General features: G+C 41.2%; 1 protein-coding gene across 3 annotated transcripts in view; it reads left to right on the forward strand.

The window, feature by feature from the left end:
• The window catches only part of RNF144A (ring finger protein 144A), a 731,556-nt gene extending 720,176 nt beyond the window's left edge, over positions 1–11,380 (forward strand). For all 3 annotated transcript variants that reach the window (XM_044070579.1, XM_044070569.1, XM_044070560.1), the window contains one exon: positions 10,429–11,380. In XM_044070579.1, the coding sequence (XP_043926514.1) occupies positions 10,429–10,560 (132 nt within the window). In that variant the 3' untranslated portion in view covers positions 10,561–11,380. The remainder of the gene's footprint in view (positions 1–10,428) is intronic.
• The last annotated feature ends 7,761 nt before the right edge of the window (positions 11,381–19,141 follow it).

Consider the following 19,141-nt stretch of genomic DNA (forward strand, 5'->3'; position numbering starts at 1 on the left):
AGATTTTCCTGGTCAGGAACTCTGGTCTCTCCAGCTGCTGCATGTGCTTGGCAAAGGTACATGCCAAAGGGGGAATTGTACTAGATAATGGGTCTGATAAGGGAGGAGTACAGGGATGTTATGACCTCCTTGTTCCTGGATGAAATACCCTTGTTTATGAGGTGGGCCATTAAGAAAGCCTTCGTACAACGGAGTGATCAAAAGTCACGTTGCTGTCAACCTGGGTGTCCAAGTCCCTCACGACTGATTGCATGCTTAGTACGTTGTTATTAATGTGATAATTAGTGGGGATGGCATTTTCCCCAAAGGGGATAATGCATTTCTTGGCATTCAGTTTTAGACCATGCTTCTAGCACCAGTCAGTTTGGGTAAGGCCCTCTTGGAGGATGTTCACATCACTAGGGAAATTTAAACTTGGTCCAGACACAGACACTGGTTTTGGCTTGCACCTCAGAAAAGTATATCCCAAACAGTAGAGACTTCAAGACAGATCTTTTGGGTACACCGCTCATTATGGGTCTACTACTAGAGGTGGCTTCCCCTGTTTTGACTGAGTGAGTTCTGTCAGTGAGTCAGTTAGCTACCCATCTGGTAACATATGGGTTGATGCATGGCTGGGAGAGTTCATCTGTTATGCTCAAGTGGGCAGTAGTGTTGAAGGCTTTGGCTAGGTCAAGATAGTTGATGTGCACCACCTTCCCCTCGTCCATGGCTTTGGTGACTGTTTCAAAGAAGTCAACCAAGTTTAACAAGCATGATCTCCCTTTGACAAAACCAAACTGTGTGGGGTCAAGTGCTTGGAGGTTGTCACTGTCCTTGTTTATAAGGTCCATGATAATGTGTTCCATGACCTTGCAGATCAGGCTAGTTAGGCTGATGGGCCTATAATTGCCTGGGTCAGTGGACACTCCGCCTTTGTGTAGAGGGATGACAGTGGCTTCCTCCATTCAGCTGGGATGAATCTGGTGCTCAGGCTTTGGTTGAATAGGGTGCCTAATGGAGCTGAGAGCTCAAGCCTAAGTTCATGAAGGATACAGCCAGGGATGTTATCAGGTCCCATGGAGACTGTATTTTTTGCCTTTGAGAGGGCATTAAAGACCTGCTCCCTGGTGATGAGGGGAGAGGGGCAGGTGCTGGGAATGTCCTGGTTTACTGATTGGGAGGAACAGGGGGGTGAAGTTTTCACTGAACCTGTCTGCCAGCTGGTTGGGTATATCTATGGCGTTTGTGTATGTGGTGTTATTGACCACCAGTTCAGAGCAGATTTGGGTTTTACCTTTGAGATTGCGGACATAATGTGAAGAAGGCCTTGTGATTGTCCTTAGTGGATATGGCCAATTTGAATTCAAAGTTAGCCTTAGAGGATTTCACCAGTGACCTTATTTGCTTGTTCAGACAAAGGAGAGATTGTTTTCAATTTTGCACCTGCTCCTTCTTGGTCTTGGGCAGCAATTTTTTCCTTTTATTATAGAGTTTATTGCTACTGTCAACCAGACATGTTTTTAGGCTAAGGCATTAGAACTAGTTCCAACTGAAGGGACTGTGGCTGTGAAACTGCTTATACCTGCTCTGAGAAGATTGTAGTCAGCTTTGGCAAAGTTTTTTTGTTTGACTCTCACAAGGGTCAGGGGAGATGGTGACTTCAAAAGTGATCACTTTATGGTTGGATCTTACCAAGGAGGGATGACACTGTAGGGGTGCTACAGTGGTTACTCATATTGGTTAGGACCAGGTCCAGGATATTTTCACCTCTCATAGGGGTGTCAACCAGCTGATCCAATGCGTGACAATGACAAATTCGAGGAATCTATGGGCATTCATGTTTGGGCTAGAATAGGTCTTCCACTCTATGGTTGGATAGTTAGTCACCCAGGATGAGGGTAGAGGGTTGAATCTTGATGGATTCAAGTCAGTCCAGATAGGTGGAGTGGGGGTCCTGAGTCATGGTTGGGGGTCTGTAGCTAGCTATGATTTGAATAGGTGTTTTATCAACAGTTAACTTGCACTCGGAGTGTCTCCTGGGCGTCATACCATTTGACCAGCCTGGAGGTGTGCATGTCTTCGCTAAATATTGAAACTCCACCTCCTTTGGCTTTATAGCCCTCCATTTGGGGTCTGAAAGTATGGTAGGATGAGTAACTTTTAAGGATGGGGTGCTCTCCATAGCTTTGAACCAGGTTTCAGTGACTGTACAAATGTCAGCATCCTCCAAGGCAAGGAATGCTTGCTATGAGTGCAGTTTCATGCTAAGACTCCTAACATTTAGCAGCATGACCTTTAAATTTCGTTAAGTATAATTTTTCGTGCTGGTAATTTTGTGCACATGACTTTGCCTAAAAAAGGCACGAGCCTTTGCCAGAAGCCTGAAGCCAGGGGAGACAGATGAATGCCATTTCTGGCAAAGCATCGTGGTCTGTCAATCATGTCCTTCTAGGCTGTCGGGCACTGGATCCCCTTGAAATGACACCAGAAACTAAGCCACTTCTTAAAGTTATTTTCTGTTTGTCTTGAGTTATCATTCTGGGTGGTGATGGGATGCTGCTTAAGGCTAGGGGCATAGCCTGGGACACACATTTAGCGAGCTCAGTCATGCATCTTGCATAATTTTTTTTTTTCATGTTGAGTTGTAGGTGAATTGACATTTAATGCCATTAATATGTTAAGTATTCCTTAATGTGGAATAGTGTCAGTGGCTTTAGCAGAATCAAAATCAGCAAGGAATATGCACTATTAGTTTTTCAAGTGCTGCTATTACTACTTCAGTGATTGTGTCTTCTACAACTGGGGCAAATAAGAATCACCCTGTTCACCACTGTGGAAAATTCAATTATCTCCATCAAATGCTTTGCTGCTAGGCAAATAGTAGTCTGTGGTGCAAACATTCTCTGTCCAGAAAGAGACTTCAGACACCTTTATGGCATTTCCAGTGGTTCTGTGCCTCATATGTTAAGGGAATGAAGACTAGTCGTAGTTCTTATTACACCACTGGGTGGCCAAGATGTGTGTGGTTTCATGTTATTTCGTTATATGGAAAACTGTACTAATGCTAGACAAACATAGGTCTGTTTGCAAACTCACTGGTGCAACTGAAACTTCTTTTGATGGTGTCAGAAGTAATTGAAGCCAGCAGAAATCCCCCTCCTGACAACTTTCAGTGGCAGGTGAAAGAGGTCCTCAGTGTTGGTCAGTGCAGTGCTGGATACCTGTACATTTTGTTACTTTAGAGGTTATCCTATCCTATATCTCAGGCTTCTCTGTAACTAATGTCTCATTTAATCCATGGTCAGAGTGCAGTGTCAGCCTTTTGTGACTATATGTGGAGAGCAGCATGGTGGTGGCCTAGCATTAGTTGGTTAAACACTTTTTTTAAATGAATGCTCAACCACCACCCATCTCTGGAGAACCCTGTTCTCTGTTGTTTTGAGAGACAATACCCAACCTCTTTGGTTAAAACTCACTGGTTCAGTGGCATTGTTCCTATCTTAGGAAGTGTATGACCCCCTTCCCAAATAATTCTTAACTCCCCAAGTGATGTTGATGTCCTACAGAAAGGCCTCACTGAGAATGACGACTGGTGTCAGAACCATGGCCTTGAGCTCAATGCCAAAAAATGTCGTCATCCCCTTTGGGAAAAACCCAATTCCCATGAATTACCACATCGATGGTAGTTCACTGAACACAGAAGGCATTGTAAGAGGTCTGGGAACACAGGTTGACAGCAACCTCTCTTTTGACCACCACATTGTCACTGTGGTCAGAAAGTCCTTCTATGTGGCACATCTCATTACTAAGGGTTTTACATCCAGGAAGAAAGTGGTTATTGTCTCCCTCTACTCTTCCCTCATTAGGCCAGTCATCGAGTACAATGCCCCATTTGGCATGTACCTCACTAGACATCTGAAACAACTGGAGAGGCTGCAGAAGTACCTCACAAAGAGGATCCTAGGCTGTAAACATGTCCTATATGGACAGACTCAAAAAACTCCAACTATTCTCTGTCTCATATCGCCTACTTAGAGGCGATCTCTGCTTGACTTACAAAACCATGTCTGATCCATCTCTGTTAGAAATGATACATCTAAAGAAATCCCAATCTCTCTGCACCACTGCACCACACTCTCCAGAGACCTCAACCTCATTACCACAATCAACAGAATGTGCTAGAGGGACAGGTTCATAACACAGAGACTGCCCATGCTATGGAATAGACTTCCCATACATGTCAAACAGAGCACCTCACTGGCCCTCTTCATGAGAAATCTTGATGAGTGGATGGGAAATAGAAAATTCACCCCGGGAATCACTCAAGTGGCTCTACTCGACAGAGACACTGGGAACTAAGGTCAGGTGGCACAATGTCAGGCTAATCCTATGGGCTAGGCTTGTAACGGCTCCAGGGCCATTAGCCTAGTAAACACCTATGAATCTATGTACATGTCTAATTCACCCCAGTTTAACACCTATGTCTGTAATGGGCACAGGAAGGCTGTAAATGCTTCATCTTCTGAGCCCCTGATTACATTACCTAGGGTACCAGAACCTGTCAGGGAGATGGAATGAGTGGCAAGGCTTAAAAAGGCCACCATGGTCATTAGCCTGGTACATAGCTGTGAACCTGTGTATAATTCTGTCCACTTTCACAGTGATATGTCTTTACTACTTTATGCTGTCTTACAGTTTCAGAACTGTTCCACTGATGCAGTGTCGTCAGTGTACCTTTACTTGGAGTTTTTCTTCCCAGGCCTCCTCTGAAAATGGGCTTTAGCTCAGTAGGACTATACTAGTTAAAAAGGGGTTTATATCATAAGCTCAAAAGCTGATAACTCCAAACTTCAAACCTCTAAGTTCAATAACGTAGAACAGTGATCGCCATAGAGTGCGGGAAGGGAAGATTTCCCTGTACTGCACTGTAGTGCGATCTCTGAGTTGGTATATTTAAGTAGCAGGGGGTGTAGGGGGGCTTGCCCCCTACATAGAGCATTTTGTTTTTTGTTTTGGGTAATTAGGGGGTTTTTTTGGTGGATTCGATGTCAGCTTTCGAGGTTTGAAGTTTGCGGTTTTGAGCTTCGGAGTTATCAGCTTTCGATTATGTGATGTAGACCCGTTAAAAAGTGGAAATAATCTGTTGTATTCATTTTGAAAGTGAGGACAGAAAAGGCAGTTACCACACTAACCATTTCAAAATAAATTCTCAATTGAGCTTGATTTCACCATCGAGTAGATTACTGCCCATTGGAAAATGCTGTGGACAAAGGTCAGTTCATTAGTGGTATGGCATCTTCTAGTTCATTTTTAAGAATGTCTCCACTGTATATATGTGTTGTAATATGTTGTCCTGTGTTCACACCAAACTTTGTCTAAACAACAGCTGTAGTAGTTGGGCCTCTTTGAATCACAGTACTTGATGTCTCAGACTTCTGAATCTTCGTTCTCACATCTGTCCTCATGCTTACTGCACCTTATTGGATTTACTGCTAGGGAAGCCAGCTTTTCAAATGCCCAAAATGGGACATTTTTGGTACAAACATCAGATTTGGCAGGCAGAAACATACCCACGGCCAGTACAAAAGACAGAACTTCACTTCTTTGCCTAAATAAAAGCTTATTCTTGTAGCATTTTAGTTGCTTATTCTGTTTCTTGTAACATTTAGGTGTTTCAGATGCAGAATAACTGTTTATGCAAGTATTACATAAACTATAGGAAATAATTTTGTCCTAATATCTCAGGACATTTGCCATTTTTACAATTTTTTTTCAGGACACAACTGCCCAAAAAGGGGACTGTCCCTCGTAAAGTGGGACAGGTGGTAACCCTATGTACTGCTTGGGATTCATTCCAAACGTATAATGTCCAGGAATTGTTACTGATGATACTTGTAATAGATGCATTCTTATAGTATCTGCCTATGAAGAGACATTCTTTGGTCAGACTCTGATACTCTTCCCTCCATCATCTTGTGCTTTGATGACCACCTTTATCCATTTTTTGATGGTGAAGATCCATGTAAGTCATGTTGATATATACTGAGAGAGAGCATTTGGTAAGATGTCATGTCTTCATTTCTACTTAATTTGCAGACCTTATAGTTTAACTGGGGAGTGCAGAAGCTAGGCGCACTTTTATGTTGTAGTGAGGGGTGCCACAGTTAATGCCAGTCTGTGATATCACATTGCTGCATGTGAAAAAACAAGAAAAATGACAAACTGAAATGGAAGAAAAGCTGATCCCAGCTATAGACACAGCAAGGTCTACTCCTTTGATTTAATGATACAGTAAGACGGTTTCTGTTTTGCTGCTTCTTCCAAGACAACTCCACATACATTTTATTCCCTTATTTCTTAACCAGAACATCATTTTTTAATTTTTAATCCAAACACCATTATTCCATTAGTATAGTTTCCCTTTGGTCCTGTGAAAATATATTCATTTTAGAAACTTATTGGAAATGGCACTACTTATAGAAGAATGCTCAGCATAGTAAAGGAAGGAATAAAAACACATGACTTTACATTTGCAGTGAATAGCATGTTCTGCAGTGTAGCCCCTTTATAGCTTCCTGTTTCTATTTACAGGAAAAACTAGATCAACATCATTGACCCTGTTTAATGGGCCTATGATTGTGTTATCTTCTCCAGCAGACATTTGACACCCACTACCTTTCTCTCTGCACCCCACTAACTACATTAATTTTAGCAAGCTTGGTTGCTTATAAACCTCGCTACTTACCGCATAGTAAGAACTTCTTGTAGCAACAAGTGTTAATGTCTGTTATGTACCTCACAAACAAAATTGATTCAGTTGTCCACTGATGAATTATGTTCAACATCTGTCACTATGTTTTAAACTTGTATTATGTTCTACAGCTGTTTTACAACTATGTTTTAATCTTGTATTATGTTCTACAGCTGGAACAATGTCTATCATTTTTTAATTCTATTTTTCTCAAACTGTATAATGTCAGTAACACTTAATGTGGAGCTTTTCTCCCCGGGCCTCTGCTGAAAATGGACCTGTGTCCAGTCGGACTCTCCCGGTCAACAAATGTAAATAAATAATAAATACATTTTTTTTCCATACCTGTCCATACTCTGTGATAGACATTCTGATGATGGTGCAATGACACCACATGCCAGCTGTATAAAAGCATTTCTCCACTTTTACAGTTTGTATCTTAATCCTTGCAATGTCAGGTAATTTTTATAACATATAATGCCCCTGCTGCCTGTGACCATCAGCCCTCTCCTGGGCAGTCAGCACATTAATTTCCCATCACCAAGGCAAGTGTTGACTGTGAGGGGATGTCATTTAAGCATCCATTGGGGTGGTTAGATGATTTTATGCATGACCCTACATTTCCCCCCTGTGGGCACCCAGCTTGTAGAGACATGTAATGAACTTGTCCATGCTTGTCTTTCCTCATTTCCTCAAGGGGGGTCTATATTACCTTGTCAAAAGGCGTCTTCATCGAACACCTTTTCATCAGCACATAAACAGTGAAGTACCAAAACTCCGAACAACCACTTCAGCAAATTTTTTCCCAGGAGAAAAAAACACATAGCCATCATTGGGAATTTGCCCTTTTCTCCACTGTAATAAGATCTTGGAGTTGGTATATTTATTTAGGCGGGGGGGGTTGGGGGATGAAGCCCCTCACTTCTTAGGGTCTGAGAGTTTGTTTGGCATTTGGTTGGCTAAGCGATTTTTATCCCTGGGAAAACATTTGATGAAGTGGCTGTTCAGAGTTTTGAGAGTTCGCCATTTGTGTGTCGATGAAAAGGTGTTTGATGAAAACTTCTTTCAATCAGGTAATATAGACCCCGCAAGGGACATTGCTACACTTCACCCATTGCCAGCAAGTAACTCCCCTTTAAGCACTGAAAGTAGTTTCCCTGTTTTCCACTGGAGAAATCGCAGTTCTCTGTCTTCTGAGCACCTGTGACCCTCCCTGCTTCTGGGAGAGTTGAGCAAGGCCATGCCCCTTCACTCCTCTCTTGCTCTCTCTTTGCTACTCCAGTGCCCAGGCTGTTACTTGCCACAATATTGGCTCCATCCCTGTGTGCCATGTCTGTGGTAAAAAGTTTCTTCATTTGTATTTTTTTGAATATTCTTATTTCAAGAAGAATAACAGTAGAAGACTCCTAGCCTGAACAGTAGAAGGGGTATTGTCAGCACCCAGCAAGTACGCCATAATTTGACTGAGAATTTTGCATGCAGGATTGAAAGAAGGTGGTGTTTCCTAGGATAATTTTTGCATTTTCCATGGTAACCACTTCAAAAGATTTGTTCATTTCAGTCATAGAATGAGAACTTCCACTCGTGACTACTGTTTTCAGCATTGATAATAATGGCTTCAATTTCTGTTTTAAACAAAATATGTAGGTCTGTTCAGTAGCCAGATTATAAGCATCATTGTACAAGCCTCAGTAAAGCAAATTTTTATCCACTTCAGCATGGTCTGTTGCTTAATGTACATAGTTCCATATATTCGACACTGCCCCACCCTTGAGTGCTTTCTAGGAATTAAAACCCTTACCCATAGCTTCTGGTCCTCAGATACCAGACCATTTAGCATACTCCTTTTAAAATGTTTTAATAAAGCATTTTCATTTTGGGAGGACCTAAGTCACGTACACTGAACTTTAAGTCCTTACTGACATTTTGCTGTTTTATAAATAACCAAACAGATTAAGTATGAAATAGCTTTCTCTTTTTTTAATTTCTCCAAATGTGTAAGGTTTTGAATACCTTGACAGAAATGGTTTGTTTACTAAGCCAGAGTACAACTAATGTTTATGAAATTAGCATTGCTTCAGTCATTCACATTTGCGAAGATCGTTTTCTCAGCCCCCACAATGTACCCAGTGCTGCTTCCACCTGCTTTTCATATAGAGTTACATGCATTGGTAGCTTGTATGCTTGAAAATTCTTATTCTTGTTGTCCCTACTACTTTTTGAATTATCTGGTTATCTTTATTCGAGATTGCCATATTATGAGCTTGCATATCCTGGTATTTCATTTTCTCTCTCTCTCTCATTCAGTACACAGGCACTATAATCACTAGTTGTAGCTATTTTATTGAGTAATGCAACATTTGTCATGTTTTCTTTCAGGAAAATAACTAGTGTTCTTGCTTCTTTTCCTGACAGTTACTATTGACAGATACTGTATGATCAGAAGTTTTTAGAAATGATGCGGTCAGAACTTTTCAGTAATTATTTGTGGTTCATGTTAACAATGCTTCTCAACTATTTGTATGTTGTGGTAACATACAGTCTGTAATGTTAAGTCTAAAGCCAGTTTGCATTTTCAATAATTTACAATGATTGAGAAATATATCTGCTAGAAGATGTCTGCAATTGCTGATGTTCGTCATTAGATCAGTATTGCATAAGCTATATGGGATGTATCCTGCTGTGATTAAACATCCTGACCTTTCTTGGAATGCCGTGGCTGTTCATTTAATGGAGTTGGGCTTTGTTGATATTTTTTAGCAAGTTTGGAAGCACCTTCACTCTGCTGCTCCCAGGTAGACTGTTGGCTGGTATCATCCCGATCATGTTGGAGACTCTCCCTAATCAGGGATTAATTGGGCATCTTACTTTTCCCATGGAAGCTGCAGTGATAGTACCCCCATCTCAAGTGTTTATTTTCCGCAGTTGATGGCCCAGCTAGGAAGATAGACAGTGGAGTAAGCTTCATTTATTCCCTTTGAAAAACAGCCTAAGGCAGCTTGTTACTGGATTCTCCTCTCCCCTTGAAGAAAGTGGCATTTTTCAGGGCAGTGTCTAAAGTTCCTGTGTAAAGCCTTTTTGGTTGCTAAGCACCTGTCTGTTGGTTGAGTAGCCCAGTTTCCCCACTGCTTATTTTCCTTCTTGTTTAAGAGAAGGAAGATGCCCCGTGAGTCCCCTAGATTGGCCTTTGCTCTCAAGGTGCATTTCTTGGCATTCATGTGTTGAGTACATAATACGTTGGTTGTGATCAGAGACCGAATCACAGTCCTCTTTTATATCCATGTTCATATGCAAGAACATACTTAATAGACATATGAATGTCACTGTTATGAAAGAAACTTTGTGGTGCCACACAGCACTTCAAGGGAAGTAGTAGCAAGCAGCATTTGAAAAATGCCAGTTAATGTCATCGTATGGAATGATAAGACCTCTGACATTTAGAATGCAAAAATTATGAAATATGTTTTAAGGTGCAGCTGCCTCATACTAATACTGCAAACACATATCTTATCAGAAGCAGTACTTTTCCCACATACTGCATACATTGCATGTCTGTTACAACATTGCTTAATACTATAATGTTTCTCTATTGTATTCAGACAACACTTTGTTTTCTTGGTTACAGAGTAATAATGCTATTTTAAAATGTTACTTTAAACTCCATTTATATTTAATGGAACTATTTGCCCTTTCAGGTTGTTGGAATTTTTGCAGGGTTTGGCTTGCTGCTGTTAGTGGCTTCACCTTTTCTTCTTCTTCTGACACCATTTGTTCTATGTTGCAAGCACAAATGTAACAAAGGGGATGATGATCCTTTACCTACTTAAAACAGCAAGATCCAGGGCACAAGATTTCATTCAGGAGCACCTCTTTCTGGAACCTCACAGTGAAGTTAAAGCCTTATTTGAAGATCTCTGCTTATCATTACCAAATATAATACTCTGCTTCCCTCAAACACCGAATATTGAAGTTTTTTCTCCCTAGAGCTGGAATGTTGGAAAAGTGGTGGAAAGCTGGATTGAGCATCACAAGATCATACATTGCAGATACAAAAATGGATTTAATCCCATAATTAAAGCCAAGACTATGCTGATGTGTACATTTACGTGTGCAAGCTGTGGCCTTGCAGACATTGCATAAACTCTGGAAACTAAAATACTTTTTTCAGACTAAAAATGTTGTTAAACCGATTCCATTTGTTTTGTCTAATTCTTTCTCCAGTACATTAAAAAAACTGTAGACCCTTACTGGTGTTACCTGTAGTATACTGAACTGCACATTACCTTAATTTTCTGATATACTAATTTCTGAGATTTGATATTGTTTTTAGCACAATATTGTTTACAGCTTTTATTTCATGATATCTTAAAAATACTTTTTGCTACTGGCAGTTTTTAAGATGGTATATTTATACCTAAATACATTTTTTATGCTGACATTTCAGTAATTTAACACTTGTCTTACATTCTCTTTCTTTTGAATTGTACATGAAGGACCAAATTTCTTAAGAACTTCTTGTTTAAAAATGGTCAGTTTCCGAAATCCTGATTAAAATGTTGTTTTTTTCAAACTGGAGGTGGAAGATGGGGGTTGCACTTGGACATATCTGTGGGAGTATTCCTATAAACAAAAACCTTTTAAGACAAATGTGGCATTTTCCTAATTATTTCCTTTGTTTAACAACTACCAGTATTTGTACTGAGAAACCAAGCTGTAAAAAAAAAAAAAAAAGCTTCTCATTATGAGTCTTGTGTAGTAACTGCATACTGTTAATGTGATTTTGTACTGGCCTGTTCTGTGAAACAGGAAAACGAGGCTAATCTTTGCATTACTTTAATGATAGCTGAATTCCTACATACTGGAAAAAAGTATCAGTGCAGCCATTAGTGCCGCCGCCTAACATGTTCTGTGGTTCACTTCCCAGTCGGGGTGTTTTCTGTGTGGAGTTGTATTCTGCGCACTCATTTCATGCTGTGGAGTGGTGTCTCACACCTACATCTTTCCTTAAACTCTGGCTGCAGTAAAGTGGGTACTGTTAAAATAAATGATGCAAAGTCCCTTATCCTTGCAGTGTTGCGAGAGCCTGTCAGAATGCCCTCATTTCACTGTGATAATTACTAAGGGCAATAAGATGGTCAACCATGTTGAAATTGACATTCCTAAGCAAAGCTTTGGGATGTGCAGAACATATATAGTCTAAAGGAGCATATAATGCTAACTGACGTCTTTCCATTGTTTAGTATTCTCCTCAAGCTGTAGAAAGGTTTCAGCTGAAATTTATTGAAGCTAATGAAAGCCAAGTTATTGAGCAACCAAAAACCTCAACAGTGTTCTTGCTTTCCACATAGCAAGTAGTATTGGTGAATAATAAACATTTTGAATGGGATAAGCCCCTCCTCCATTCAGTCCCCTTCTCCATCTTGGGGGAGGGGCAGTATCAGACACATTCTCTGTGACACTTGTATACCAGCTAGAAGATTTTACTTTCACAGAAAAAGTATAGTAGTCCTAACTATATAGATATATAAAACTGTTACCCTCCATTTGGAGTCATGTATTATATTACCTTTATTGTTTAACACTTGAACAAGACACTTGAGAGGAACTTGACCTGTGATGAGGTGTCCCATGATATAATGGACTGCTCCTTATGTTTCCAGTCATAACACAGTTCAGTATTGATATTTCACTTTCCAAGCCTTGATAGTTTTATTACACTGTTCAAAAACTAAATTCTGTATAACATTGTATCTGATGTTGTCTTCTCTTGGAATCTCTCCTCCCAGTGGTTGTGGATTTTCCTCCGAAAACCTGGATTCTGGCTGACCCTGATCCTGTGGACAAGGCTCGGCTGCTAGCTGCTAGGCCTCCTATTTTCATGTCCATCTGCACCTTTGCGTGCTAGGGCAAGTCAGGTCAAGACCCATTGACCGCCCTACCATCCTGCCCACATCGATCATCTGATAAGCTCTGGCTGCAGATCATATCATATCATCAGGGTCTCAGTCTCAGTCTCATCCAGAGACAGGGTTCTCAGCCACCTGCAGAAAAGAAAAAAGGCCTAGAACTGCACCTCTCGGACCTCTCCTCCGGGTGTTCTGGGATGGGGGAGAGCATTCTGATGCCCAAGAAGAACCCCTTCCAGGCTCTGAGGGACTCTGATGCTGAGGAATCAATTCTCTGCCTCTCCCCTCCAGAGATTCTTTTGGTGAAGAAGTCCTGCATTCCATGAGGAACATATTCAATGGCAGGGTCAGAATTCTCTGACTCAAGGCCTCAGAGGCTTCCTCAAGCAAGCCCAGCACTCCCCCAGCTATCCCCTCCAGTATGGATGTTTTTGGATGATGTTACTCTGGACTCCAGTGCCCCCTGATTCTCTTCTTCCTCCTGCTCCTCAAGCTGGACAGATATTACAGGGTCCCTGACACTCTCCTCTGTGGATTTCACCCAGCTTTCACAGGGCCTTTTCCTCCCCCAAACTCAACCCCACTGCCAGCTGCCTGGAGAAGCTGGGTCCCTGGAGAGATGGGGTAAAGCACCCTACTCTCTTACTTTTGAGGTTCTTTACTCTTAACTTTGCTTTTTCACATGTTCAGTACCCAAGATTTTCTCCCAGATGATTTGAAAAAAGTTAGCCTTATTGATAAAAATGATAAAAAGGCACTGCGATCATAACACTAACACACTCATTAACATATTTCCATTTTCTGGTATATGGTTATGATGCAGTTCATATGGCAGCAGGCAACTGGGGGCTACACACGACATGTTTGGTTGGCTGACTGCCTTTGCCTGACCATAATATAAAAAGTAAAGATTACTGGATGCAAAAAAAAAAAACTTTTTTTTGCTACTGCACACAAGATGTATGAGAAGAGGAGAAAAAAAAAAAAGTCAAGTCAGACAATCAATTTTCCTTCAGGTTCACCCACCCAGATTCAGCAGAAACCCCACCCTCCATTGGTGGTCCTTCGGCTCTGACAAGTTTCAAAATTCTCACAAAACCAAGGACAATTGATTCTGGATTTGATAGACAATTGATAGACAATTCACTTCCACACATTACCAATAAAACAATAAAAAACCTGCCACAGCAACCAAGGGCAGAGGCACTCACTCAAGTTTCCTCCAAGCTAAGTTAAAAGCAATAGAAGCAATAGAAAGGTTCCTCCTCAGGCCAGAGGCCAGAAGAAGAATGTTCCTTTGTTCCTTGTTCAAAAAAGAAAACAAGTGACCCAGACTGGTTTGTGATTCAACAACTTCCTCATCATTTGTGCAAAGTTCAAAATGCTGGCGTTGCCGCAGCTTTTCCCCCATGTTGGGGGGGTCTTGTGGTGGTCACTCACTCAAGGAGAAGGAGGCATACCTGCATGTCCCAATCAAAGCTGCAGAAGAGACCTCATATTTTTTTGCAGGGACAGAGCATTATCAATTCTCAGCATTGCGACTGTCTCAACCAAGCAAACAAACAACAAACAAAAAAGGATGCATCTACTGCAGGCCTCTACTGCAGGCCACAGGATACACAGTCAACATTAAACCATCCCTACCCAACCCATATATATAGGAGCCAAACTGGACAACAAAAAAAAAAAACAAAATAGCTACCTCACAAAAAAAAGCAGCATTTACCAGAGTACTTCAAAGTTCTGACCTCTTCATAGAGAGAAGATGAGAAAGCTGCTAAAAAACTTAAAAACTCAACACAACAACAGCCTAGAGGGAGGACATAATCCACTTGTATTCCATGTCTGCAGAAGGAATTGGTGGTGGGCTCAAGCAGTCAACTAAACAAAGGCATGCCTTTCAACAGACCTCAAGCAGACCAAATGATAACATTGTCTTCATTCCTCCTCACGATGGGTTCTCCAATCCGATCTCTGATCTGGCTGAGCCACATACTACAGATTTGGATCCGAAACTCAAGCTCCTCCCTCATATGTAAAATGCCCTGCATCTACCCAAGTACCTCAGATCTCGTTTGCCACTCAGTGAACCAGACATGGATCAGCTTTCGCTCAAGCTTTGGGTAGATTTGTTATTAATTGTAGTTTTCCTCTTAAAACTTTCGCACTTTTGTAAATCCTCCCTCTTTTCTTCAAATGGGTGTAGCATGCATGTTTCTCCTTATAAAAAAAGTAGGTTAATTCTCTTTACATTAGTTTCCTGTAAAAGGTTTTGCTTAAAGTTTTTCTTAAAAGTTTTTCCCCTTAAAGTTAGCTTAGAGTTTAAACTTAGAGTTAATATTTAGAGTTGGAGTTTTTATTCTTAAAGCTTAGAAGTATTATTTCTGTTATTTCAGTTCTTAGCAGCTATTATTTTTGATGGGTTCTTTTTTCCTAGGCATGGTAGACAAACCGGAACCTGGCTTTAAGTGCTGCACTTCTTGTGGGTATAAAATTCCCAACCACGATGCTGACAAGGAGTGCGTATACTGCTTGGGTGTGGACCACCTAAAAGTGGAATGCAGCATCTGTGCAGCTTTTAACCCGTGGGCTTTAGTAGACCATCAGAATAAGCTTATCCTTAGGTGCTTTCTTCCCTCCTCTGTTCTGGAGGCTCAGACCCCTTCTGTGGCTTCTTCTTCCTCTCTTGCGGGAGCAAAAAAGTCTAAAAAGAGGTCCATTCCAATTTCTCAGAGGGATTATTTCGAACCTAAGAAGCCCAAGAAATCCTCGGATCCACAGAAATTACCCCATTGGTCAAATCCTGCAGTCTCTATAGATTTGGGGGATGTTCATCTAGGTCCTCTAGAAGCTGGTCCAAGGCAGATATGGACAGGATGATGAGATTCCTAAAGGCCCAGATCCAGATGGTGGTAGTCTCCACTCCACACCCTGCTGAATCCATGAGCTACCCAGACCCATACCATCAGGACTCCTTATCCTATCCAACCCTCTGTTTCAGAGTCACAGGATCTGGGCCATCCGTGCGAGTTGGGCTCAGCACCAAGAAAACTCCATTCGTCATTGCCGAGAATGGCCTTGACAAGCCCTGTCCTGGCCCTCTCAGAACAGAGCTAGTCTCAGAGCCATGGCATCAGTGCTGGATCCAGGGGACCAGGATCAACCCCATTCTTTTTGGAGCTGTCCTTTCCCTTAGCACTTCTACACTTGACAGATCGGGTCCAATCCCTTCTGGAGGCTGTAGGTCCAGAGTGAATCCTGCCCAGTTTTCCTTGGTGGTCTCTGCTCCAGGGGAGACAGAAGGGGCTTCAGCTTTTCAGGCAGTGGAAAGGTTTTTCCCGAATTGGAGATCTGATGCACAGTTCCCCAATCCACCCCTGTACCACCATCTGATGCAGGCCTTGCTCTCTTTCATCCTGCCACGAGTCTTCCTGTTCTGAGTGACCTCCAAGAATTCTCTGTTAAGAAGGGATCCCCTTCTTGTGACACTTCCCCAGAACACCCAGTTAAGGAGGTCCCTTGGAAGAAGACATGGAAAAGGAGGCACGTGGACTCCTCTTTGGAATCCTTAACCGAGGATACTGATTTTGATGAGGGGGAAGGATTCTCCTGATCCCCACCTGAAGATTTCTCCTTTGGAGACATATTAAGAGATCCTAAAGCTGAAAGTGGGTCATCTGCTTAACCTGCTTCCTCAGAGGAATCTGTTCTCTTGGTGGCATCCTTGACAGGCCCATCTACTTCAGACTCCTGAACTAATCAAAGTGCAGTCACATGGGCCATAGTTAGAGCATTATTTCCCTCCATGCCATGGTGATGGTTTGCCTATCCCACTGTTAAGGTAAAAGGGTGTTCTGCCTGTCTGTTATGAGAGGGGACTTAGAGGAAATCATTGTTAAAGATGGTGAGCTTTCAAGCATAGTGCAAGACCACCTTTGGAGATGTTCTTATTGTGTTTACATTGTCATTTACCAGCCTGAACCCTTTTTGCTTTCTCCACAGAAATACTTGGTTATACATCTGAGCAATGAGTAAGGAACCTTGCATATTTTAAACCGTAGAGCTTAAAATACTTGTTGCAATTTTTGCTGTTTGGAAACATCTGTAATGTTCATCATTGCTGCAGAAACCTTAGCTGTATGTGTTATAGTCTGCCAAGGATATAACAGCCGGTCAGCTTCCAAAGCTTCAGGGCACCTTCCACAAACAAACTGACAGCAGGAGTTGACCTGACAAGTTTGGGTGCCAAGCCCTTCAGAGCTTACTGTCGCTGAAGATTATGCTCCTGTGAGGCTTTTGAGTATCAGCAGTCTGCTTATGCTGTTCCTTTGCTGGGCAGATAAGTTCCCTTTGGGGAAAAAAATCTTCCATTTAGCAATTTTTATTATTGATGATTTCCTCTTCAGCAAAGTTATTTTAAAGCTAGAAGTTTGTGTTTTAATGGATTGTCATGAGACTGTAGCTAGAATTTTGTGTTTTAATGGATTATCATGAGACTGTATTGTGTGTTTAAACAGCAGCACTCTATTTTTCCCTATCAGTTTAAAAGTTGTTTAAAGTAACTAAAAAAGCATTTTTCTATGAGAAATTCTGTTTAAAGCACTTTGCCATAAAACTATAAAGTGCATTTACTGTGTATGTGAAAAAGTGACTTTTAAGTAGTTTTTGTTTTCACCAGCATTTGCTGCTTGCTGTGCCATGAAAAAGGCACAATTTTGGCTTGACCATGAAACAAATCTGTCAATTCCATGGTCAGTTCTTCTTTGAGCCACTAAAAGAAAAAGTTAAGCAAACAGCCCTTGCCATCACAGCAGGCTAGCATTTTGCCTGATCCAACAGGTGCAACTTTGTTTAATCCTTCTGCTGTTTCTGACAAGGATGGGAAAATAAAGTATGGGGGGGTGTATTTTTCTGAAACTTTAATTTTCAGAGTTTTGAATCATCAGGCTCATATGCTAAGGCTTGTCCTAATTTTGAAAGTAGGAGAGTATTTTGTCTGCAATTTCTTCTTGAGTAAAAATCTGCTTTAAATAATGTAATTCCATATGTTGTTCAAGTCATTACTCATTGTATACAGGGTGTCTATGACTGCTGATGCTACTTCAAGGTCCGTGACCGTGATTGCATTCTCAGAACCTCCCAGATAATGTTAAAAATGAGATTTTAAATTCTTCTTTGCATATATAGTGTTTGGTATCTCTGCTTGCAGAGGTGGTCAAAAAGTGTTTTCAAAGGGGTTAGCTGATACATAGAATCTCTAAGATTTTCCAGCCTTTCTTTTCCAAATTTTCCTAGGGATTCTGTAACTCTTCATCCAGGTTTGGCAAGGAACAAAATGATCAGTCTCAACAGAATTCCTGTAAACAGATGTTTAAAAAGAAATAGCAAGGGTCTCCAAAAAAACTCTGGAAACTCTCCAAGCCAATGACATTCCGGTAAGTCAGACTGTTGGAGACCCCGCCTCCAACATGGCAGCCCCCTTTTTCCTTCCAGAAGTCTTACTATCCCTTATTTGGCAACAAATATTTTCAGACAAATGAGTTCTGAAGATCATTCGTCAAGGTTACTGATGGCAATGGGAGAAAATTCCTCATCCTCCAAATCCAGACTCTTCTTTCCACCTGTCCATCACATGCTGTCCCAGGGAGTAATAGAACCAGTTCCCCTTTTCCAGGTGGGAAAGCAGTTTTATTCAATGATGTCTTTAGCACTAAGGAAAGAAAATGCTTGGAGACTAGTTCTGCATCTTCTGTGTCCTTCCTTATTACTGTTGCGGTAATTTGTTTTACTTGGGATATGCTGCCAAGCTTAGCTTATCATCTGGCCAGCATACCCAAACCTTTACACCTTCTCGGTGTTGTACATCAGACACGTATGGCTTAGATGCACGGTGCAGGGTACATATATATATATGTATGTGTGTGTATGTATATATATATATATATATATATATATATATATATATATACACATATATATATATATATATATATATATATATATATATATATATATATATATATGGACGCCTAATCCTCAGAGCAACTTTTCTGCCAGTCTGAACGATACTTCTGAATTCAGTCTATATGCTATTTACCAAGCTGGTTCTTCTACCAAGCCCACTAAAGATATGTGCCTATTAGTATTTCTTCCTCCTTATAATTTGTTTTCATGTCATCCAGGAAGGGGAAATGAGTGTAGGAGGCAGATTCCCAATAAAGACACAAAATGCACCTTTTTTATTTAGGTGCCATGCATGACCATAATCTGTGTGTGATCTGTCAGGCTTTTCTCCCTAATACACTCTGCAACCATTTCTTCCCTTTCTATTTATCAGGAATACTAACATATGAAGTTATTGACCCAGGGTACAATGGCCAAATCTGCCTGCCCCGAAGTTCAGCCACCTCATGAGAAAAAAGCTAAAAAAAGTAGTGAATCTGCTGATGTTCATCGTGCATACAGCTGCAGTCATAACAGATGGGTTATCCTGCCGCAGGGT

Source organism: Protopterus annectens, chromosome 1.part0 (genome assembly GCF_019279795.1).
Source record: "Protopterus annectens isolate FY-2018-M chromosome 1.part0, PAN1.0, whole genome shotgun sequence".
In the NCBI taxonomy this organism is placed as follows: domain Eukaryota; kingdom Metazoa; phylum Chordata; order Ceratodontiformes; family Protopteridae; genus Protopterus; species Protopterus annectens.